This window comes from Podarcis melisellensis (genome assembly GCF_964234715.1).
Source record: "Podarcis melisellensis genome assembly, chromosome: 1".
Taxonomy (NCBI): domain Eukaryota; kingdom Metazoa; phylum Chordata; class Lepidosauria; order Squamata; family Lacertidae; genus Podarcis; species Podarcis melisellensis.
Window position 1 is genome coordinate 3,800,657 of NC_138528.1, and position 13,355 is coordinate 3,814,011.

Here is a 13,355-nt window from a genome sequence, read left to right on the forward strand (position 1 = left end):
GAGACGATGACTCTAGCAACATACGAACGGATTGCTTTGAAACACAGATTGCGTGTGAATAAATATTTGGAATCAGTTCGTAAAAAGCATAATGTTGTGTTAAGAATTTGTTGGATTAATTGTACTACTAATGTGCAGGGGTTATTTGGAGCAGGAACTTGTGGGAACCAAGTTCACTTATCTTTTTTAAAATTAAATATATTTTTTTTGGTCTGGGCAGGCTGGAATGGATGTAAAACCCAGCGCCCGAGCCAAAAATCCACTTATATCTGCAATCAATAAAGTTGTGGCCATTTCTAATCGAGATCATTGTCTGCTTGAGTTTATGAATTACATCTTACATTTATCCACTGCCTGGGGGTGGGGGTGGCACTGTGACTGGGCCCACAAAAACAAACAAAAAGTGCTGCTTATGTACAGTGGTACCTCAGGTTAAGTACTTAATTCGTTTCGGAGGTCCATACTTAACCTGAAACTGTTCTTAACCTGAAGAACCACTTTAGCTAATGGGGACTCCTGCTGCTGCTGCGCCGCTGGAGCCCGATTTCTGTTCTCATCCTGAAGCAAAGTTCTTAACGTGAAGCACTATTTCTGGGTTAGCGGAGTCTGTAACCTGAAGCGTATGTAACCTGAAGCGTATGTAACCTGAGGTACCACTGTACTTCTATATGCTGTTGTATTGAATGTTTTGGTAAGTTTTCCTCTTTCTTTCCTTTCACATTTCTTTTCTTTCATATCATATTTTCACTGATTTTTTAAAATAAAATATAAATATTTTAAAAACCACGTAAGTGACATGGTCAACCTTTGCCAACCTTTTGCCCGCCAGCTGTTTTAGGCCACAGCTCTCATCAGCCCTGGAGTTCAAAGGACTTCCAATGCTCAGGAAAAGCACATGACTTTCTCCCCCAAAATGAATCCTGGGAAACTGTAGTTTCCTCCTCACAGAGCTGCAATTCCCAGGACCTTTAACAAACTACCAGTTGCTGGTGAAGGAATGGGTTTCTGTGCAGTCAGTCTGAAACTTCTCCAAGGGAGAATTTCTAAAATGTATTAACTTGAGCACTTGAATCAATGTATAAGCAGAAACCCAGCTGTAAAAACAAGTGCTCAAAGCCCTCTCCTTTATCAGTCCATGACGGCAATGGATGGCCTTGCCAGTTCCGAGTGGAGCAGGGATGGCACATCTGGGTCTTATCTTACATCCTGACCACACTGACGCACTGACCTTGTCAGGTCTGACAAGAGACCCGGGAACGGCGCCAGGAGTGCTCTTATAGTTGGTGACCTTACCCCAAGATAAGGAATACAGGAACAGGAACAACCTTTTATGGTTGGGAGTGCCGGAACAGGAACATCTGTTTATGGTCATGGATGTCAACTTACGTGTATAAGCTGACGTGGTGGATTCCTGGGGAAGGGGGGAGAGGGTGCCTGGAGGATATATATACTGAATGCAATTTCTCTTGCTTTTGTGCTTGCGGTGAACCGATTCACACAGTGGCTTCTGCTATCCTTAGAGCAGAATAAACTCTTTTTCTGAACCAAACCTCGGTTTCATTTGACTTCCTTCCTCCCGTCCGGAAGCAATGCTCACCCAACCAATCGGAAAAGTCTAATAAGGCTACACTGGGAACTATGGGACGGGAGAATGTTGTTCTTGTGTTCGAATCCTGCTTGCGCATTTCCCACAAGCATCTGGGTGGCCAATCTGAGAAAGGGACGCCGGGCTCAATAGGGCATTGGCCTGATTCAACAGGTTCATCTCATGCTCTTAACCATTCCTAGGATACTTTGGGGGAAGTCATGTGCTGGACATGCATGCTGGATGCTTTAAACTATGGATGATTTAAATTATGGTGTGGATCTGCCTCCAGTCATCATGGTCGGGGGCTGATGGGAGTTCAAAACAGCTGGAGGTACTGGTTGTGTTTAGAATAGATTTATGAAAGATTTAGAAAACTTAGTGATTATAATATTTGCATAAGATAGTATGGGAAAAATACAGAATAACAGATACAACCTTGCTTAAAATGTATATAGGAAGTGCAGTGTAAGTGATGGAAGTCAATTAATGAAATTTTATTATTCATTTCATATTGAGATATTTGTAGAAGATTACTTTCAGGTTAATGAAATGTTTAAAAAAGATATGAAAGAATGTGGTTATGCCGAAAAAGACTCCAAGTTTTAGATTGACATAATAAATAATGAATTCTGTCAAAAATGTATAAGATATTGTTGGAATGGCATAGGAAAGACGAAGAAGTTAAGTCGGTAATGATACGATGGGCCAGGGATTTTGGTCATAATATACAATTTGAAGATTGGGAAAAATTATGGAAAGATAACTTAAAATTCACTGCATGTACGGCGTTAAAGGAAAATGTGATGAAAATGTTCTATAGATGGTATATAACACCAGCAAAATTGGCAAAAATGTTTAAGACGTCTAATGAGTGTTGGAAATGTAAAGAAAAAGAGGGAACGTTTTATCATATGTGGTGGGATTGCAAGAAAGTTAAAAGTTTCTGGGAGATGATATATAACGAGCTGAAAAAGGTGTTAAAGTATACATTTGTAAAGAAACCAGAAGCTTTTCTTTTGGGGATTACAGGAAAAGAGATAAGAAGAAAAGACTCTTTCAATATGCTGCTACAGCTGCAAGGATTCTACTGGCCCAGAAATGGAAACAAGAGGAAATACCAACAACAGAAGATTGGAGATCGAAACTGACGGACTATGCAGAATTGGACAAGCAAACTGGGAAAATCAGATATCTTAAAGACCAAAAGTTCATCGAAGACTGGGGGAAATTTGTAGAATATCTGAAAAATATATGTGATGTGCAAACAACGTTAGTGGGATTTAAAGAAGCATTGTGAAATCTAAGAGGTATTGTCAAAACAATAGATGTGGGAGGGAAGACTAAAGACAATACTAAAGGAGAAGAAATGTGTAACTAAGAGGTACAGATGGATGATTGTCAGAGAAGCTGAAGGAAGTTCAAAAAGAGAGAATTTGTTTGTTAAAATTGGATTAAATTGTTTATGTGTGTTGTAAAACAATAAAAAATTATTATAAAAAAGAGATATTTGTAGAAGAAATTTGGAAGAAATTCTTCCAACTTTTCTTCTTTCTCCCTCTTTATTTTTTCTTCTTCTTTTTTCTTTTCTTCTTTTTTATCTTTTGTTCTTTTTTATATATGTGGGCTGATCTGAAATATATATGTATGTATTTGCAATATTTTGCTTATATTTTGTAATAATTATGTTAAATAAATTAAATAAAAAAAAAACAGCTGGAGGGCCTCTGGTTAGGGGGCTGCTTGGCTGGGCAGTGAGCCTTGTTCACTAGTGGCCAGGGTTCCAATTTGGGCTTCCGGTTTCAGGTCCCCAAATGCTGCATCCAGCTCCCATTTCCACCCGGCGGATTCGAGAGCGTACCTGGATTTGCTGCACCATGTTCCGTAGTTGCACCAGAAATTCTTTGGCCTCCTTTGCTCTGTCTGAGAGTCCGTTCAGCGCCTGAGACAGCTGGCTCTGTGGACGGGGGGAAGGAGGAAAAATCTGGGTTAGAATAAAGGACCCCATTTCCCAGGAAAAGTGCAGGCTGGTTCTAGCTGTTCCAGATGTGAGACTGATATTTACTCAATTTGATTTATTGAAAAACATTTAGAGTTTGTAAATGCAGCATAAAAACAAGCAGGCTCATTAAAACAAAGCTACCACCCAAAACCGGCAGCGTAAAAGCATATAAAACCAAACAAAAATTCAAGGGATTTGGGTACATAAATTAGGGTCAGGGTCTTATGAGTCTGTGGAAGCCTCTGTACATACTCAGAGAGCTCACGTTCTTCCACCTGCACCAGGGCTGGGCTTCAACATTCTAGGTAGGTTATGGAGCCAAATATTCCAAGCAGCTCAGAATCGCAACAGCTCAGGTACAGCCAATGATTATCAGGAGGTGAATTTCACAGAAAGTGGTAAATACTGTATTTTTCACTCTATAAGACGCACCAGACCACAAGACGCACCTAGTTTTTGGAGGAGGAAAACAAGAAAAAAAAAATCTGAATCTCAGAAGCCAGAACAACAAGAGGGATCGCTGCGCAGCGAAAGCAGCAATCCCTCTTGCTGTTCTGGCTTCTGTGATAGCTGTGCAGTCTGCATTTGCTCCATAAGACGCACACACATTTCCCCTTACTTTTTAGGAGGGAAAAAGTGAGTCTTACAGAGCAAAAAATACGGTAATTCAGATCCTACAACCCATTATAATGCACTGCACTCCTTCCCAGTGGGGATCTTGCTCATATATCCAGCCAGAATTTTACCAGCCCGCACAAAATGCTCAAGTCACCAGGATAGCAGGATTGTAAAGCCAGAACAAAATTAAGTGATTGGGGTTTTTCAGTATTTCCCCACTTACTGAAAGAAAAAAGAAAAGGGCAGTATTACAGAAGAGACACCCTGCTCATAGTCACTTTTCCCCCCTTATGTGAATTTACTGCAACCTGTGGCTAGAAAAATGCACTCTGCACATACTCAGATACACTACATGGTGAGGGCGTATTGCAAAAAGCAAATTTCTTTCCATGCAGAGGAAGGGCCTGTAGAAGAAAACATAGGGCCTGAGCTTCTATATTTCTATTTTCAAAGACACCACTAGCAGAAGTGACATAGTATAGTAGCCTTCAGCCCAGGAAAGGGACATCTAGCTAGATTTGACACTGGCCTCAACCCCTCACCTGAACATGAAACCCAACCCCAAATATGCCCCCTCACATGCAGACATGATTGATTTAACCATTGCAAATTGTTGTTGTTGTTTAGTTGTTTAGTTGTGTCCGACTCTTTGTGACCCCCTGAACCAGAGCATGCCAGGCACTCCTGTCTTCCACTGCCTCCTGCAGTTTGGTCAAACTCATGCTGGTAGCTTCGAGAACACTGTCCCACCATCTCGTCCTCTGCCGTCCCCTTCTCCTTGTGCCCTCCATCTTTCCCAACATCAGGGTCTTTTCCAGGGAGTCTTCTCTTCTCATGATGAGGCCAAAGTCTTGGAGCCTCAGCTTCACAATCTGTCCTTCCAGTGAGCACTCAGGGCTGATTTCCTTCAGAATGGAGAGGTTGGATCTTCTTGCAGTCCATGGGACTCTCAAGAGTCTCCTCCAGCACCAGAATTCAAAAGCATCAATTCTTCGGCGATCAGCCTTCTTGATGGTCCAGCTCTCACTTCCATACATCACTACTGGGAAAACCATAGCTTGAACTATACGGACCTTTGTTGGCAAGGTGATGTCTCTGCTTTTTAAGATGCTGTCAACCATTGCAAATAGATAGCGGTAATTCTAAAAGGGAAAGGGAATCAGGGGTCATCAATTATTCCTTATCTTTTCCTAGCTCTGTGGACCAGCGCTTCTTCCTTCTCTGATTCTTAAAGGGACAGCATCCTTCTTGGCAGTCAATATTCTTCTTGACAGCTCCTGTTAGGCATGTGATTCAGGGAACAGGTGCATTTTTTGGCCCCAGGGACAGATGCAATCGCAGCCAGAGGTCCCTGGTTTTTAAAAGGGTCCCTGCTACACCACCACCCCTGACCCAGCCCCTTTCCAGGGCAGGCAGAAGGCAAAGGCACTGGAGGAAGAATTTCCTTCCAGATCTTTTGCATGCTCTCAGTGGAAAAAGCTCCATCAGGCGGCAGTTTGATTGCTGAAGCGGCAGGCGAGGAAACAGTAAATGGAGCCGGGCTGTTGAGACAATTACTCATCACCTCCTTGCAATCAATTGCTTCCACATTATGTAAATTGGGTGCCCTGAATTCACTGCACGGCTGGTTCCTGAGGTGCATCAATGCAGACACAGAGGCTTTTTCGGTGACAAGGAACCACTGGAAGATTTATGCCAGGAATTCAGAGGCAAATGGATGATAGCACAAAAGCAAGGAGAAGGGGAAAGCTTGGTGGTGAAGCACCTGCTTTGTATGCAGAAGGTTCCTGGAACATTGGAACGTATGAACCTGCCTTATTCCATAGAATCAGAGAGTTGGGGGAAAGGTAAAGGGACCCCTGACCATCACGTCCAGTCGTGGCCGACTCTGGGGTTGCGGCGCTCATCTCGCTTTACTGGCTGAGAGAGCCGGCATACAGCTTCCAGGTCATGTGGCCAGCAGGACTAAGCCACTTCTGGTGAACCAGAGCAGTGCACGGAAACGCCGTTTAACTTCCCAGGGCAGGCACCACCACTGAGAAGGCCCTGGTTCCCTGTAACTTGGCTTCTCGCAGCAAGGGAACTGCCAGAAGGCCCTCAGCACTGGACCTCAGTGTCTGGGTAGAATGATGGGGGTGGAGACGCTCCTTCAGGTAGGGCTTGGAGAGAACCTGCCCGTTTGTGTAGACAATACTGAGCTATCGGGACCAATGCTCTGACTCTTAAATAGGCAGCTTTCTATTTAAATCTTATGTTCTTATGTCCTGATAGAGTTTTCTGCACACCCCGTCTCTTTTCCGCTTGCATTAACAGATTTTGGAGGAAGAACAAAGATCGCCAGTGTGCAGTGACCGGAATTTCGTCTAGGTTAAAGCGCTTTTCTCCTCTCCCACGACTTCAGTCTTGGAAAAGAAGCTGGTGTCCTAGGATAGATGCGGGATGAGAAGGGGGAAGGGCACCCAGGCTTAACGAAGTAGAAAACGACCTTACAGTTGCCTCTCTAAGGCGGGGGGGACGGGACCTAATGCAATCCTTTGTCAATTCTTTCCTGGGTAATTTATAGCAGCAAGATCATTAAGATGGAGAGCTAATCAGCGGAGGGTTCTCTAATTAAAATGACGCCACTGATCAGCCCTGCTCCCACTCAATTCCCCCCCCCCGCTCAAGTAACATGGAAAAACACAGGGTGGGGGCACTGTCAGGAAGCTTCAGGGCGAAGATTTTCCAAGGAATACGAAAATAGACACAATCAAGAAATACACAAATGAGATACAGGTGACACCCCTCCGCCATTTGGATTTCAGAAAGAGAGAGGGAATTCTCAGCAAATGTAAAGTCCTATTTAACTAATGCTGTTCTAGGCTGCATCAGCAGAGGTCTAGCGTCCAGATCAAAGAAAGTAATGTTGTTGTTTAGTCATTTAGTCATGTCCGACTCTTGGTGACCCCCTGGACCAGAGCACGCCAGGCACTCCTGTCTTCCACTGCCTCCCACAGTTGGGTCAAACTCATGTTGGTAGCTTCGAGAACACTGTCCAAGCATCTCGTCCTCTGTCGTCCCCTTCTCCTTGCGCCCTCCATCTTTCCCAACATCAGGGTCTTTTCCAGGGAGTCTTCTCTTCTCATGAGGTGGCCAAAGTCTTGGAGCCTCAGCTTCAGGCTCTGTCCTTCCAGTGAGCACTCAGGGCTGATTTATTCCAGAATGGAGAGGTTTGATCTTCTTGCAGTCCATGGAACTCTCAAGAGTCTCCTCCAGCACCATAATTCAAAAGCATCAATTCTTTGGCGATCAGCCTTCTTTATGGTCCAGCTCTCACTTCCATACATCACTACTGGGAAAACAATAGCTTCAACTATATACGGACCTTTGTTGGCAAGAAAGTAATAGTCCCGTTCATTTCTGCTTTGGTCAGGGGACACCTGGAGTACTGTTTCCAATTCTGCGTACCACAATTTAAGGAGGGTGTTGACAAGCTGGAAGGTGTGCAGAGGAGGGCAGCCAAGATGAGCAAGGGTCTGGAAATCAAGTTATGAGGAACGGCTGAGGGAGTTTGGCTTAGCGTGGAGAAGAGGAGATATGATAGGCATCTTCAAATATCTGAAGGGGAGATGGAGCAAGCTGGTTTTCTGCTCCCCCGAAAAGCACAGGATGCAAACCAATGGATTCAAATGACGAGAAAGGAGATTTCAGCTAAACATTACGAAGAGCTTTCTGACAACAAGAACTGTTCAAAGGGGGAAAGACTCCTTCAGAAGGTGGTGGACTCTCCTTCATTCAATTATTATTGTTGTTGTTAATTTTATTATTTATACCCCGACAGGGTGGCGGGTGGCACTGTGGTCTAAACCACAGAGCCTAAGGCTTGCCGACCAGGAGGTCGGCGGTTCGAATCCCTGCAACGGGGTGAGCTCCCATTGTTCGGTCCCTGCTCCTGCCCACCTAGCAGTTCGAAAACATACCAGTGCAAGTAGATAAATAGGTACCACTCCGGTGGGAAGGTAAATGGCGTTTCCATGCACTGCTCTGGTTCGCCAGAGCTGGCCACATGACCTGGAAGCTGTCTGTGGACAAACGCCGGCTCCCTTGGCCTATAAAGCGAGATGAGCGTGCAACCCCAGAGTCGTCCACAACTGGACTTACCTGTCAGGGGTCCTTTACCTTTACAGCCCGCCTATTTGGCTGGGTTTCCCCAGCCACTCTGGGTGGCTCACAGCATATATCAGAACATACTAAAACGTGAAACATAAAAAAAACTTCCTGAAACAGGGTAGAGGCTGGATGGCCATCCATCAGGGATTCTTTAGTTGTGATTCCTGCATCACAGGGACTAGATCATAAAATCATAGAATTGTAGAGATGGAAGGGAACCCGAGGGTCAACTAGATGTCCTTGGAGTCCCTTCCAACTGTACAATTCTATGATTCTATGACTCTTATTTATGCTCAAGATTTAGGATGCAAAGCTATGCCCTCTTCCTCATGACTAAGCGGCTCTCCAGGCATACCGTTTATCGTCCATTCATGATTATTTGCGCTCACGCTTATATCTGGGTGGTTATAGGCGATCCTGCTTTAAATAATGTTTGTGCCTGCAGAAGTTTCGGGATGGGCATACAGCTTTCCAAACAATCTATAAAAACCCATAAATCCCCACTGAAATCCTATAGCGCTAGACAGTCCGCACAGATGGCGGTGATGGAATAGTTTTGGAAGATCATCACAGATCAACCAAAAAAACAGAACAATGTGTGGATAGTCCGGTATAAATCCACCTGTGATGGCCTGGGGTTCAGACTCAGAGGCTGAACCTGAGGAATCCCAGCCTGCACAGGAGTCCCCGCCTCCAGAACCAGCTGAGCCGGGGCTGGGGCCTGAGCCTGAAGGGTCCTCACCTGTGCTGGATCCTCAGGCGCAGGCACCAGCTGAGTCTGCTCTGGCTCCTGAGGTGATGGAGGACCCAGTGCCTGCAGGTGCTCCACTCTCAGCCCCGTCAGAGGAAGCTGAGGTTGCCTCTGGGTCCGGTAACCCTCCAGCCTCTCCTGAGCTGCAGAGGCTCAGGGCAGAGAGGCGGAGGGAACTAAGTTCCCGCAGGAGGAGTGCTTGCGTCCAGGCCAGGAGAGGCGAGTCACCAGAGGATCGGGGCCGCCCTAATGCCTCGGGCATAAAGCGAGATCAGTGCCGCAACCCCAGAGTCGGTCACGACTGGACCTAATGGTCAGGGGTCCCTTTACCTGTACCTAAGAACAGAATGGCAACTTAAATTGGTGGACTATGCACAGCTTGCAGACCTAACATATAGAATAAGAGACCAAGAAGAACATACGTTTAAAGAAGACTGGAAAATGTTTATTGAATATATGGAGGAAAATTGCATTCATTTGAAAACGTGGGCAGCATTAAGATAAATTCTGCAGTGTTTATAAGTTTTTATGGATGTAATAATGGAATACTGAATGTTCTAGTTTGGGGTGGCCAACTCCCAAGAGACTGCGATCTACTCACAGAGCTAAAAACTGGCAGTGATCTACCCCCTTTTTTGGGGTGCAGGGCAAAGATGTTGAGCTTTTTTTAGGGAAGCCAAACTTGTTGAGCTTCTTCAGGGGGAGCCAGTGATCTGCTGGTGATCTACCACAGACGTCCAGTGATCTACAAGTAGATCACGATCTACCTGTTGGACATGCCTGGTCTAGTTTATATAAAATATGCAGGGATTTATGTTTTGTAAAATGAACCACGGAAAGAGAAGAAGGGAAGTCACTGGTATCTTAAGGATGTAAAAATGAGTATTTTAAATGGTAAAACAGAAAATTTAATAAAAATTATGGAGGGGGGAGAACAGGATGTTGGACTAGATGGGCCAAGGCTCATGTTACATTCTTATGTTCGACACCAGCAAGCCTCTCGAATCCGCAGCCAGGAAACTCCCCGGCGGAATTAAATAAGTAATGGGAAGGTTGAAGGCCAGGATGCCTCCACAATGTACGAGGGGGAGGGAGAGAAAAGTACATTATTTCCTGGAGATTGCACACCAGGCGTGACGTCAACCTCTGTAACATTTGCAATCCCTTCCCCATTCATCCCAAGAGGCTTTCGCTCAATGGCTCAGCCTGCTGGAGGATTATCAGCAGCGGTTCTTTCAGACAGCTGCTCCAGAGAAGGCAAGGGCTGGGTGGGCTTACGGCTTGCTGGGATGCTTGATTTGTGGAAATTGCACAGGGGATCTGCCTAAGCCGCCCAACCCTCCTCCTTTTGGCCTTTTGCAACCCATTAAGGGATTCCAGCACTCGGGGGGGGGGGGGGACTCTTGGGCTGGCAGCTTCTGCAAAAGAAGGCTTGTGCTCAGATGACCTTGGAGAAAGAAGGACTGTGTGTGTGTGTGTGTCTCGGTTCTGGAGGAGGCCGCCCAGATTGTAATTAGCAGGCCATCTTTTGTGCTTGGAAAGCCAAAGTGTTGCTTCGGGGAGAAATGAGATTACTGGAGCAAAGTGAAGGAAGGCACCTCTGGGGAGGGAGTGAAGGGAGAGGGGGGAGCCGAGAGAGGAGGAAGGGAAAGAAGAGAGAGAGAGAGAGAGAGAGAGAGAGAGAGAGAGAGAGAGAGAGAGAGAGAGAGAGAGAGAGAGAGCAGACAGAGGATTAGCCAAATACAGAAGCTAAAGGACCCGGACTCTGGATTCGAATGGGAAGCAGAGGGTAGATGACGACAAACAGGGCATTTTAATTTGTTCCACAGAGGAAGGTATTGATTTCTCCTCTGTATGAGCGATGTTCTTTCCACACTTGAAAGAGAATAAAAACCCACAGTCTCGATTCTTGTGTTTTGGGATGGTACATATCCTACCTGTTCATTTCTGCCTTTGTTGCGTTTATATCCTATCTTTTTCTCCAGGGAGCTCAAGGCGGATTATATGGGTCTTTCCTCCGCCCCCTCAGTTTATCCCCACAACAACCCATTGAGGTAAGTTGGGTCACCCAGTGAGATTCATGGCCAAGTGGGGATTTGAACCCTGCTTTCTCCCGGGTCCTAGGCTGACTCTCTAACCACTACACCACACTGGCTTGCTGTCATGAACTGGCAGGACGACGGGGAGAAGGAGGAAGCAGTGGAATAGGATCCTGGTGAGGGGTGTGGACGGGACTGGGACACGCCCAGGCAAGCTGGGGATAGGGAAGTTGGTATAGGAAGTACTGTATTTTTTGCTCTATAGGACGCACCGGACCATAGGAGGGGGAGAACAAGAAAAAAAATTCTCCCCCTCTGCTCAGCGCCCCTTCAGCAAAACGGCAGGAGAAACGGAGCCCCTTCCATTTCTCCTCCTGCTTCGCTGAAGGGGCGCTGTGCAGAGAGGGAAAACTGTGCAGCGCCTCTCCAGCGAAGCGAGGCCTGGAGAGCAAGAGGGATCGGTGTACATCGACCCCTCTCACTCTCCAGGCTTCAGGTGGCTATCTGCGAGCCTTTGGAGAGCAGCGAGAACTCCTGCTGCGCTCCGAAGGCTTGCGGATAGCTGCCTGAAGCCCCCGGAGTGCAGCGGGAGTTTGCACTGTGCTCTGGGGGCTTCAGGTGGCTTCAGCGAAAGCAACGCGAAGCCTCCGGAGCGCGGTGGGAGCTCTCCCTCTGCACTTCGGAGGCTTCGCGTTACTATCACTTAAGCCAAGGAGCCTGCATTCGCTCCATAAGATGCACACTCATTTCCCCTTAATTTTTGAAGGGAGGGAAGTGTGTCTTATAGAGCGAAAAATACGGTACTCACAGGCTGTCAGGGATCGAGGAGGAATGTGTTGGTTTCTGTTTATGCCACTGCAGTGCTTGGAGCCACAAGACTCTGTTTTGCATTCCAGAGATTCCAGGCTGTTGGAAGTCTCACGGAAGACGGATGTGACATTACTGGTTTCCTGTTCCTTTGTTTTTCCAGTTGCTCTCTGCTTTCACAGAGAGACCATGTATGTTTCTTTTCTGTCTGTGTAGTTAGAAATAAAACGCTCTTTGCAATGTAGCTCATATTTCTCAGCTCCTTCCCTGCTGCTGGATACACTGCGTTACTCTGGAGCCTTATCAGAGGCTCAGGTCGTTAATCATCGTCGGAGGAGGAGGAGTAGCTCGGTCGTAGCGGAGATTCCGACATTTTTTGTTATGGGCCCAAAGGAACGGAATGCAATGGTGGGAGCCCTGTCCCCTTCTCTTGAACTTTCCCAAAGGCAGGAGGACAGTATTGATTTAGAACAGTGGTTTGCAGAGGGGCATGGTCTAGAAAGGAGAAGCTGGGAAATACTGGGTGAGGAACAGTTAGAAGAGGAAACATCAAGAGAGAAACAGCTGGTAGATTCAGTATCTTTGAACAGCATTCCTGACCCCCTTTTGTCTAAGACTAGACAGACTATGAGGGCAGACTGGGAACAGTTGTGGAACACCGGTATGAAATTTACGGCATGCAATGCCCTAAGAGAGAATATTATGAAAATGATTTACAGGTGGTACACGACCCCAGTCAAGCTTGCAAAAATCTATCATTTGCCCGATAATAAATGTTGGAAATGTAAGGAAAATGAAGGCACATTCTTTCACCTTTGGTGGACGTGCCCAAGGATTAAGGCTTTCTGGGAAATGATATACAATGAACTGAAGAAGGTATTTAAATATACCCTTTTGAAGAAACCAGAGGCCTTTCTCCTGGGCATAGTTGACCAATCGGTGTTAAAGAAGGATAGAACTTTCTTTGCCACAACAGCAGCAAGAATACTTATCGCAAAATATTGGAAGACACAAGATCTACCCACTTTGGAAGAATGGCAGATGAAGGTGATGGACTATATGGAATTGGCGGAAATGACCGACAGGATTCGAGACCAGGGAGAAGAGTCAGTGGAGGAAGATTGGAAGAAATTTAAAGACTATTTACAAAGATATTGTAAAATTAAGGAATTTTAGAATAATGTTGGATTGGAACTAAGTGGTTTCTAGCTGTGATGGGTTAAAAGAATATGAAAAAAGGGGGTTATATAAGTAAAAATCTAAGATTATAATAATTTAAGAATAAGAATTGGGTAACAAAAAGAGGGAAAGAAATTGTTGAATTAATAATTTGATTTGGAATACAAAAAAGGGTGTTATGAGGAGGTCCGAGAAACAAGTAAATGAAAATTATGGAGATGGAAA

The 13,355-nt window shown here is 45.6% G+C and overlaps 1 protein-coding gene across 6 annotated transcripts in view; it reads right to left on the reverse strand.

The window, feature by feature from the left end:
* Positions 1-13,355, reverse strand: part of TRIM9 (tripartite motif containing 9) — a 69,582-nt gene that overhangs the window by 41,084 nt on the left and 15,143 nt on the right. For all 6 annotated transcript variants that reach the window (XM_081910549.1, XM_081910545.1, XM_081910548.1 and 3 more), the window contains exon 2: positions 3,447-3,542. In XM_081910549.1, coding sequence (XP_081766675.1) covers positions 3,447-3,542 — 96 coding nt within the window. The remainder of the gene's footprint in view (positions 1-3,446; positions 3,543-13,355) is intronic.